The sequence below is a fragment of the Primulina eburnea genome, chromosome 18 (assembly GCF_022965805.1).
Source record: "Primulina eburnea isolate SZY01 chromosome 18, ASM2296580v1, whole genome shotgun sequence".
Lineage (NCBI taxonomy): Eukaryota > Viridiplantae > Streptophyta > Magnoliopsida > Lamiales > Gesneriaceae > Primulina > Primulina eburnea.
This window is the reverse complement of record NC_133118.1, coordinates 4550168-4562575: the sequence shown is the minus strand read 5'-3', so window position 1 is coordinate 4562575 and position 12408 is coordinate 4550168. Positions and strand designations below refer to the sequence as shown.

General features: G+C 31.2%; 1 protein-coding gene across 1 annotated transcript; it reads left to right on the top strand.

The window, feature by feature from the left end:
• Positions 1–3806: 3806 nt before the first annotated feature.
• On the top strand, positions 3807–6217 carry LOC140819811 (ribonuclease 3-like protein 3). The gene is made up of 3 exons (XM_073180044.1): positions 3807–4381; positions 5531–5677; positions 5796–6217. The coding sequence occupies exons 1-3, from the start codon at positions 3980–3982 to the stop codon at positions 6078–6080; spliced, it is 834 nt and encodes a 277-aa protein (XP_073036145.1). The 5' UTR covers positions 3807–3979; the 3' UTR covers positions 6081–6217.
• The last annotated feature ends 6191 nt before the right edge of the window (positions 6218–12408 follow it).

Genomic DNA, 12408 nt, shown 5'->3' with positions numbered 1-12408 from the left:
TACTTCTATTAGTATAAAATAACTCACACTTGATAGAGATATACGAATTAAAATGAATGTTTGAATAACACAGAATGATCTCTAAAAAGATTTGATATAAATTTGAGTGTGTTTTTTTTATATATCTTTTCAACAATGCTTTTGAATGTAAGAGAATTGATCGTGACCCTGTTTTCATATTTTTCTCAATGATGTTTATGGTCTTTTATAGTTGATCTCAAACGGTAGAATCTGAACAGCTATAAAGTCATTAATGTACAAGTCATAAATATTATCTTTACACTTTTCCTTGCGTAATTAATGTTGTCGTGAAATAGAATATAACATTTAATGCTTGTGATACAGATTTGTCAATCAAATCAGAATAAAATTCGGATTCAACGTACTGACTATTTTCTTAATACTTGATCTGCTGAGTAAATATTTCTCATTTATCACTGTTTAAATGATTAGTAGTCTTATTTAAAAGTCAATGTTGCATATATTTTGTAGTTATTCAAGTTCAATTATGAAATAAGCGAGGTGGCTACTGAATTCATTTTTTTTTTTTTTTCATTTTTGCTTACGATTTAAGTACTCCTTACCAAAACTTAAGTGTTCCAACAAATATCTTTGAATGTTTGTTCATAATTTTTTAATATATAACATTTTCTAAATGAAGAATTGAAATTTCTTGGTGCTTGCATTATAAATATCCCATTGAAGTCAACTATTATTTTCAGAAATTTCCCAGTGCGGAATACAATTTTAAAATTGTAAACTTCTAGTATTAAAATTAGAAAGAATTTTCCAAATTCTTGTAGCAAATTTTAATATAAAAATTGTAAAAAAATTATTTTTTCTAGTAAAAGAAACTTTTCATTAATTTATACAAAAGTAATACATAAAAAATTTATACTTCTCCCTAAAATACTTTCCTATAATTCTTAAAAAAAAAACTTTGAAATTATATATTTCAACGAGGTTGGAAACAATTTTTTTAAGTCAAATATTCTGAAAATTAAAATTAGATTAATATAACTATTTAATTAAAATCTAAAGTCTAAATTAAATAAACTATTCAGCTAGCATAAATACAGACCATTTAAATCAAAACAAATAAAATTTTATGAAAATATAGACTTTTCTAAATATACATATTATACATATACATGATGATTTTATACATGTCTATTACTCTTATTTGAAAATAAAATTAGCATACATGTCAATACTAATTACCCAAAACTCTCTAATGTGATGTTCTCACGGGTCAATTTTGTGAGATATTTTTTTTTATTATAAATATGTGTAAAGAGACGGTCTCACGGTACTAATTAATGTCTACATAAGTTATCCCAATTTATTTTTCAATGAACTTGAATATTAATAAAAATATCGATTAAGAAAATATATAAAAATTTTACAAAAACTCCTATGAGACATTATCATGTGTTAATTTTATGAGACAGATATTGGACCCAATCCATTTAAAAGTATTATTTTTCATTGTATGTATGGACTAAATCAACTCATCTCACATATATAAATCAAGGAAACCGTCCCACATGAGACTTACTCAAAAATTTTATGAATAAGTTCTATAAGCATGAAAATATAATCCAATGATTTTTTGATTAGGTCTTTAATGAGATCGTATCACTAGTCTATATCAATGAGACAAGTCGATCCGACCCATATCTACCGTTGAAAGTAATATGTTTCACATAAAAAAATAATTTTTCATGAGTTGGGTCATGTTGGAGATCCGTCTCAAAAAATTGACTCCTGAAACGATCTTACAAGAGTTTTTTTTTATAATTTTTTTTTCAAATTAAGTCAAGTCTATTTTAGAAAATAAATAAATATATTTTTTGACGTGATTAATTTTTTCGTCATGAAAATTGATGGAATTGATTATTTAGTAACGAGTAATTCTTTTATGAAACGGTCTCACTAGTTGGTCACGGAAATAAAAGAGATCCTTTGGGGGATATGAATTCAAGGACACAACCTTGTTGGTGCAAGCAAGTCACCCAACATTCTTACGACGGGGATATTTATTTGATGAGCCCTTTATTTTTTTTCTTGAACACTAAAAAAATCATTGTTTTTGAAACCTAGGCTAGGTCTAACTTTGTCATGTACAAAAAAGCAAGATACCATGATGTTTTATGATCACACATCCTACTCATGCATTAATATGAAAAATCGATTCGATTACGATTATCGACTTGTCGTAGCCTTATACGTGTTTTTAGCATGGATCTAAAGAAACTTTATGATCAAAATATATGATTTATAATATGTTGATCATTGTAGAAATTATGAATTCAGAAAATTCTTTATTGTAGAAAGTATTTAAATTTCCATGTATATAATGGCTAAAGATGGAATGTATTCTGGATAAATTAATGGGTTATCAAATTATAAAATATTTAAAGTTGACAAATTTTGTGGTAATGGTAGGTTTGTACAACCCCTCGAAAAATCGACTTTCCAAAAATATAATTTTAGTGGAATCTTCTACGTGAAAATAATCAGCCCATCGGTTTCTTGGCTCACACGTTCAACATTTTCGGCTTCTCTTTTTCTTCTTTTTCCGTATATCACTCTAACATATAGTTTGAAATATTTCAGGCGATAATGTTTGGCGTTTAAATTATATATACTAGCGACCGAAACACATATGTTATTCACACACGTTATGTTTGTGTGATCAAAACACGATTAATTTTAAATATGAAAGAAATATGAAACATGTAACCGTTATCTTTTAAGTGTATATTGAGCAAAATCTCGAGTGTGACGTAATATTGGAAATTGTCAATATTTGAGAAGACATGGACCATGGGACATTAACCGAGAGGTATTTAAGTCCACCGACTGTATGAAAATGACCAAAGAGGTTTTTTTAGTAGGTTGGGGATTATACGACAGTAAAGATAAATATTTAATTTAAACAATAATTATATAAAATAGATTTTGATAGAAAATAAAATAATTTTTGGATAACTCATGTACGAGATTTTTGTAGTTTTTGTATGATTTTGATGGGATATTTATACGTGCAAAATGACTTTTAAAACTCACGGGAAGCAGATCAACTGACCCATCTCAGTGGTTCATGGTTAACTTCTGGCTATTCGAGAAGGTATTATTCTCTTGTATGACAAAGGCTTTACTGATGTTCAAATTGCAACCGACTCCATATTGACAGTGCAAGCAGTCACTACCACTCGAGATGATATTGGTTATTCGGGCCTCTGCGCAACAGATATTATAGAGCGTATGAGTGAATCTGGGATATATGAGCTTATTCATGTTCGTAGTTTGACAAATAATGTAGCCCATAGCATTGCTCGTTTTGCTTTTGATTCTCTTTCACCCTTTATTTGGTTGAATGTTGATTTTCCTTCTTGGTTGGTTAAACTTGTAATGTATGATTTAAATCAATAAAATTACAAGTTTTATCTTAAAAAAAAAAAAAAAAAAACTCACCCTCACACTAGTCTCCCCTGATTTATTCAATATAATAGCATCCATAAATTCTTCAATAAATTATAAACTTTTGATTCTCCGTCTACTTCAATAGTTGGAAAGGGAGGAGTTGGGCCTTACAGATAAAAATATTTGTTTATGAATTTTTAGGCATGAAATTCGACCGATTGAATTTTTATATTCACCTTAAATTAAATTAATTGTAACACACAAATGTTTAAAAAGTCAAATGTCAGAAGAATTCTTTTTTGGAAGGAAAAAAAATACACATACGCCTATATAAATATATATGTATATATATCAACTTTGGGTAGTTAATCTTTTTTTTTTGAGCGACCGTATAATTTCGAGTTGGAGAAAATTACGTAAACAATATAATCACCAACCCCTCCAATCTTTCATAAATCCATCTTCTTCACTCCCCAAAAAACTTGAATTTTTCCAGGGAAAACAAAATCTCCCCATCTATATATCCATTTCCTTCTGTTTTCGGACGACAATGGTGGAAGAGAAAGTTGAAGTATCGGTCCCCTTCCAAGAACTCGTCTTGGAAAAGAACAAAAACCCCGAAGAGGAAGAGGAAGAAGAAGATTTGGTCAAAGAGATGAGAAAGATCCTCGGAGGATATGAATTCAAGGACAAGATCTTGTTGTTACAAGCATTCACACATCATTCTTATAAAGAGGATTGTTTCTCGTACGAGAGGCTCGAATTCATCGGCGATTCGGTTCTAGGCATTATGATCACTAGAGAACTATATTTTATGCATCAAGACTTGAATCCCGGTCAGTTGACGAAGCTTCGAGCCGCAAACGTCGATAACGAGAAGCTGGCACGGGTTGCGGTCAAGCATAACTTGCACAAGTTTCTGCGTCACAACAAGCCTCTACTTGCAGCAAAGGTATTCGAGATTTTTTAGTTAGTATTTTTATTTTTATTATATAATTCTAGAATTTTATCCAAACCGCAAATAAAATCCGAACATTATCTAAAAATCAATATTGAAACCCTTTTTTGGTTCAGATAGGAACGAAAACGGATTACCTAAGATTTGGTTTTGATTATATAAGAAATCGGAAGCTTGTACTTATCTTAAGTTTGATGGTATTGAAATATGGCAAAAACTTGTGTGAGACGGTCTCACGGGTCGTATTTTGTGAGACGGATCTTTATTTGGATAATCCATGAAAAAGTATTACTTTTTATGCTAAGAGTATTACTTTTTATTGTGAATATGGGTAGGGTTGACCCGTCTCACAGATTGTGATCCGTGAGACGGTCTCACATGAGACCTACTCTTGAAATATTCATAGCCGATCTAATTTATTTAAAGAAAACAAACGAGAAAATAGTTATTTAGTCATTTTTTTTGTTATGTTTCGAGTTTTACTCGTCTGATTTGTCAAAGTTTTAATGCAATAAATTTGCGATTTTTTTTTTCTTTTTTTCAGTCATATTTCGTCGTAATGTCGATGTGTCATCATATATCAAATTATTAAATTTATAGTCGGTAGAAGTTGTCAAATTTGTATTGTATAATGGTAGATTTGTGCACTCCTCCTCGAAAAATTGACTTTCCAAAATAGTAAGCCTACTGATTTCTTGGTCTCCAAGTTCTCTTTTACTTTTTCAAATAAAACCCTAATATATAGTTTGAAATATTCAAGGGAATTATATATATATATATATATATATATATATATATATATATATATATATATATATATATATATATATATTGTGTTTTAAATTTTAAAATGTTTAAATATGAGATGATATCAAATAAATTATGTATATCTATGTATATCTTAGTAAGTATCTTACGAGACGGTCTCACAAATTTTTATCTATAAGACAGCCAACAAATAAGGTATATGTCTTACAAAATTGAATTGTGTGATCGTCTCAAAATCAATAAATATAAAACATGAAAATTGACTTGTGTGATCCCCTAATGATTTGTATTTATCATTCATTGTATGATATTTTGATCTAAATTTGTGTAATTTTTTCTTGAATGCTAAAATTTCTTCGTATGAAATTAATTTAGATTGAAGAATTTAGTAACGATGTGAAGGAGTATCCTTTGCATTCATTTGGACTCATTGATGCCCCAAAGGTTCTCGGAGATATTGTTGAATCCTTGATTGGTGCTATATATATCGACTCCAACTCCTCGATAGACAAAACATGGGAGGTATATTTCTCGAAATTTTATTTCTATTTAATAAAATCGACATATATGAATTATTTTTTGCTCGATCAAATTACAATATAATAATATCGATTTACTTTTATGTTGATGATGATTACAGATATCGAAGACTTTATTGGTTCCAATAGTCACACCATCGTCTCTAAAGATGCATCCAGTTACAAGATTGTACGAATTATGCCAGAAAAATGGATTTAAAGTCGAGATTAGGGACTACTGGAAGAAAACTGGAGAATTCGAATTTTTTGTGGACGATGAATTCGCCGGAAGAGGAAAATACACAGACAAGAAGAGCATTGCTTGTAACAGAGCGGCACACGACGCATTCTGCAATCTTCTACGAAAGATTGATGAGACAAGCTCATCATCGTTAAAATTATTCTGACAAAGACGAATCATGTCATTATTTTTATACACATTTTGTGTAATGTCTGTTATATTTATCAATCTTGATTGAGCTTTTCTGTATATCACTCATTTAATATATATGCTTACAATAAATAAAAATATTAAATAATAAAATGTTTCTTTCAAGGTTTACACAAGATTGTAGTGTATTTTAAAAGCTTCTGCCCAATCTATAATATTAATCTAGATTTTAGAACATTCCACATGGTAAAAGATAAACCTAAACATTCTCAAGGAGACTATAACTTTCTAGATAAATAGTTATTTTGTGTTATATTTGGTCATTTTTTTTAGAACTTAGAATTTATATGATTACATCAAATAATATATAACAAAACAACACTTCCACATGATATATTTCTATGAGTTTGGAAAAAATAATCTTTAAATCAAATATTCTAAGAAGAAATTCATTACGAAAACATTATAAAAACCAACCCCCATCCAATCATTCATAAATCGATATTCACTCCCCAAAAAGTTCAATTTTTCAAGAAAATAAAAAATCTCCACATCTCTATATCCATTTTCTGCTGTTTTCAGACGAAAATGGTAAAAAAGAAAAGGGAAGTATCAGTCCCTTTCCAAGAACTCGTCTAGGAAAAGAACAAACTCCTGGAAGAGGAGAAGAAGAATATGCCAAAGATTTGGTCAAAGGGATGAGAAAATCTCGAAGGATATGAATTCAAGGACAAGATCTTGTTGTTACAAGCATTCACATATCATTCTTATAAAGAGGATTGTTCCTCGTATGAGACGCTCAAATTCATCGGCGATCGGTTCTAGACATTATGATCACTAGAGACCTATATTTTATTCACCCGGACTTGAATCTCGGTCAGATAATGAAGCTTCGGGCCGCAAATGTCGATAACGAGAAGCTTGCACTGGTTGCGGTCAAGTATAACTTGCACAAGTTTCTACGACATAACAAGCCTTTACTTACAGCAAAAATATTCGAGTTTTTTTTATTTATTATTATTTGGTATTTTATTTTTATTTTTTTATCAACTCAGTATAATTACGAGTTGGAGAAAATTATGTAAACAATATAAAAACCAACCACCCTCCAATCTTTCATAAATAGATACTCACTCCCCAAAAAACTTAAATTTTCAAGGAAAAAAAATCTCCCCATCTTTATCTCAATTTTCGTTGTTTTCAGATATGAAAAGGGAAGTATCGGTCCCTTTCCTAGAACTCGTCTTGGAACAAAACAAAAACCCAGAATATGCATTTTGTGTAATGTTCATTATGTTTATCAATCTTAATTGAGGCTTTGTATATATTACTCATGTAATATATGTGCTTACAATAAATAAAAAAATATTAAACATTAAAATATTTCTCTAAGGTTTACACAAGATTGTAGTGTATATTATATATATTCACTCACACACACACACACATATATATATAGCTTCTGCCCAATCCTGAAGAGAAAAAATCAAAATATTTTGCGATTTAAATTATGCCAAACTTTGAATAAGTTAAAATTCAAGTTCTAAGCTTATTTATACTATTTAACCAAAGAATAAATGGTTATGATCAATTTAACACAATGGTAGAGATTAAGTTCCTAAAATATATATATATATATATATATATATATATATATATATATATTAATCTAGATTCTAGAACATTCAACATGGTAAAAGATAAACCTAAACATTCTCAAGGAGACTAGAACTTTCTAGATAAATAGTTATTTTGTGTTGTATTTGGTCATTTTGTACATGGAATTTTAAATACATGCTTCGAATTTTTTTAGAACTTAGAATTTGTATGATCACATCAAAAATATTGAAAACAACAACACTTCCAAGTGATATATTTCTATGAGGTTGGAAAAATTACTCTCTAAATCAAATCTTCTAAAAACAAATTCATTATATTAGTATAGTTATATTTTCCACTTATAGCTTCACGGGTATTGCTAATTTGCTATAATATAATTCATAATTGGGGAGGTTTTTTGAGCTGTGGAATTGGGAAATTAAGCTATAATATAATTCATAATGGGTAATAAACTAATTACATATTATAAGGCATAATTTATGGCTATCTATGTACATTAATATTACACGAACCCTTTTTTTTAGATATTAATATAGCTCAAAAATTAAATTCGAACCACTTGAATTGAGTACGAATTCACACTCTTAAGACTAGCTGAACTCGAATTAGAATAAACCCGAATATAAACACAACAATTATTTTATTCTAACAATAAATGTTAAGGAAGAGTTTACTGTAATTATTTAACAGGAAAAATCGTACAGCTTTATCATATATCGTAAAATATTATATTTTCATCATAAACATTTAAAATATCATTTGGCATGTATTATGATTCTTCGGGACACTGCCAAGCCTTTCGTACTACACGGGACGCAAAATGATCATTTTACCCATTGACTCCAAATTTCCCGATTTTGACTTTCTCTTACCTTTATTGACTCGAGCCTATCCTATATTATCATATAAGTTTAAATTTGAATTCTAATATTTTTCTTAGACGTAAACCCGAGCCTTTCGATTTAATAACTTAATGACTAAACCATGTAACGTTTTAACCTAGATAAATTCAAAACTTAATAATTTCTTCTCAAATTATAAACAAAAAATTTTCATCCTTAAACTTTGTTAAATGTCCCACATCGGTTAGATAAATAACCTTTGAGTGGCATATATTGGCTTGGACAATCCTCCCCCCTTGAGCTAGCTTTTGGGGGTTTGAGTTAGGTCCAAGTTCCAATCTTAACATGGTATCAGAGCCCGGGTTTCACCGTTATGTGTTGACTGCCTATAATTAGGCCCCCGTTTGCCCATAATGGGTCATTGTAAACTCCACGCTCCAGATGTCATCCTGGGCGTGTGAGAGGTGTGGTGTAAATGTCCCACATCGGTATGATAAATAACCTTTGAGTAGGCATATATTGCTTGGACAATCCTCCCCCCTTGAGCTAGCTTTTGGGGTTGAGTTAGGTCCAGTTCAATCTTAACAAACTTAACACGACCACTTAAAATACACACATAAACATTTCTTAGACGTAAATTATGCTCCTCAATCGTTTTAAAACTTAACTGTGCTTCCCGATTTTAACCCGTATCGATTCAAAACTTAATCAAACTTGAACCATAACTTATTAACACCTTATTAACCCTTTTTCATCTCAATTTCCAAGCTCCAAGGTAATGATTCTATATCCTTGAGTTGAGAAGGGTTTGAGGAGTAGATATCTTAAGTTGGTTGATTGATCATTTGATTAATGGAAATGATTATTGGTTGATTATTGATATATGATGTAGGAATTCTTTCCAAGATCACCTTAGCAATCACTTGCTTGTGGGGTTTGTAAGTAGAAGCTTTCTCTTGTGCCCACATATATATATAATATATATATATATATATGTGTGTGTGTGGTGTGTGTGGTGTGTGTGTGTGGTTCTAAAACCATGTTTATATATATATATATTATATATATATATATAATAGATATATATAGTGTGTGTGTGTGTGTGTCGAAACCATTTTATTAGAATTATATATATATATATATATATAATATATATATATATATATATATATATATATATATGTGTGTGTGTGTGTGTGTGTGGTGGTGGGTGTGTGTGGTGTGGTCTAAAACCATGTTTATTGATGTCTAGCTCCTTCCATTGATATATTCTTGGAAGTATATATTGTTATCTATCATTGATCATTGAGTACCATTGAATTTATTGATAAAGGAGCTAGTAAGCCATTGTTGCCTACCAAATGTTTGTCAGTTGTCTCAATGAAATTCCTATGATTAAAGTAAATGATTAATAGTATTTACATGCATATCATTGGCCAATTTCATGATAAAAGAGTATCTCTCACAATTTGGATATTTATATCAAAGAGATACTTATCACAGGTCACATGTCACAGAACTATCAATTCATTTCTTTAATTCACGCCAAGAAATACCATCTATATTGCCTTGATAGCTATTGTTCATTGAAGATGATATTACATTGTTTCATTGCCATAGACATGTTATTCAAGCCAAGCCTATGTATATGTATTCGTTATTTTAAAGCTTTCTGCTTACTAAGGTTTATCTCATTTCAGTTAATATCATGTGATGCAGGTGATAAAAAAGAATGAAATGGATTGTCCAAGATGGAAGAAGTCATATCACATGATAAGGGGAAACAATTTTGAATTGTAGCGCTATTTTTAGGTGATGAACATTAATGGCCATGGGTATCATGTATTTTGTAAAGAACAAGCGAAAGTTCATGGCGAACAGATTCAACAGTTATTGAGCATTCAAGCTCCGAACCAGGGTCGTGGCCATGTAAGAGGTCAAGATAGCACGGAAAGTACTGAAGAGGGATCTTATGATCGATTCAGGCATATGAACCCTCCTGAATTTATCGGTGGTCCAGATCCACTAGTGGCTCTTGAATGGATAAAGGCGGTGGAAGCTATCTTTGATTATTTGAAGTTCAATGATATGGATAAAGTGAGTTGTGCTATCTTTATGTTGGTGAAGGAGACTTGTATTTAGTGGGAAGCTACCAAAGTTACTGTCAATGTTCGTGACATAAAGTGAACCGAGTTCAAGGATTTATTTCATGCTAAGTATTTATCAAGTGAAGTCAAAGCCAAGAAGGTCAAAGAATTTCTTGAGTTGAGGCAAGGGTACCATGAATGTCAACGAGTACACTTCGAAATTTGAGGAAGGGTTATCTTTGTTTCCTTTATTGCTGAAAATAACAAAGATAAGAGAAAACACTTCCTTCGTGTGTTGAGGCCAGAAATTAGGCATAATGTTCATATGTCGAAAGTGGTCACATATCAAGATATTTTTGAGAGAGCATTGCTTGCTGAACATGATGAATAAGAAATCGAGAAAAAACGGCAGTCAAGAAGGAAAACTTTCCAAGCCAAAGGTCAAGGAGCAAGCGGTAATGTACGAGGTGGACACAAGGGAAAGGGTAAGTTGGAGCCACGTTGAAAGGCTCTGTTGTCTTCAGCTGAATCTAAGAGACCATTGTGTCCTAAGTGTGGCAAGCCACACAAAGGAGAATGTTTGGTTGGTAGTGGCCGATGTTTTAGATGCAAAGGAAATGGGGCACACAACATAAAAATGACCTCTTTCTTCGGACAAAGGGAAGGTACAAGGTAGGATTTTTACTATGACAAAAGAGGGTGCTAATCCTGATTCTTCGGTTATATCAGGTAATATTTTAATATCCGGCAAGGAAGCACTTACATTAATTAACACTGGTGCGACTCATTCCTTTATGTCTGAAGTGTTTATGCACTCTTTATATGTTGAACCTACTGTCAAGCCTTTACATTTCAATATTTTGTTACCTTCTGGAGATGAAATTTGGCCAACTTGTATTCTTAAGGCATGTCCTGTAGAAATGGGCACGAGATTATTGTTTGCCGATTTAATAGTTATTCCAATGGTTTCCTTTGATGTCATATTTGGTATGGATTGGTTGTCTGCTTATCGTACAGTGATTGATTGTGTGAGAAAAACAGTGAAGTTTTTAGATTATGACCATGAGGGTGATGCATTTGTGGGTCTAGGTTCTTCGCCGAGTATGACTATTATTTCTTGTTTGCAAGCTATTAATTGTTATACAAAGGTTGTATTGGTTTTCTGGCTTCGGTATTGGATGTGAGAAAGGAGAGTAATATGCAACTGCAGAATATTGAGGTGGTGAAGGATTATCCTGATGTGTTTGCTGATGATGTGCCTGGATTACCACCTGATCGAGAGGTAGAGTTTGTTATTGAATTGATTCCATGTACAACTCCAATTTCTAAGGCTCCGTACAGAATGTCTCTGACCGAGATGAAGGAATTAAAGAATCAATTGCAGGAGTTATTAGATAGAGGTTTTATTCGTCCTAGTTCCTCGCCATGGGGAGCTCCAGTTTTATTCGTGAAAAAGAAAGATGGATCGTTGAGATTATATATTGATTATCGAGAACTGAACAAAGTAACTGTTAAAAATAAATATCATTTGCCGCGGATTAATGACCTTTTTGATCAATTGCAAAGAGCCGCAATATTTTTGAAAATCGATCTTCGGTCCGGATATCATCAATTGAAGGTGAAAAAGGAAGATATACCAAAGACTGCTCTTAGACGAGGTATGTCCATTATGAATTTTTGGTGATGTCTTTTGGACTAACCAATGCTCCTTCAGTTTTCATGGAAATAATGAATCGTGTCTTTAAACTGTATTTAGATATTTTTGTCATTATGTTTATTGATGACATTTTGATCT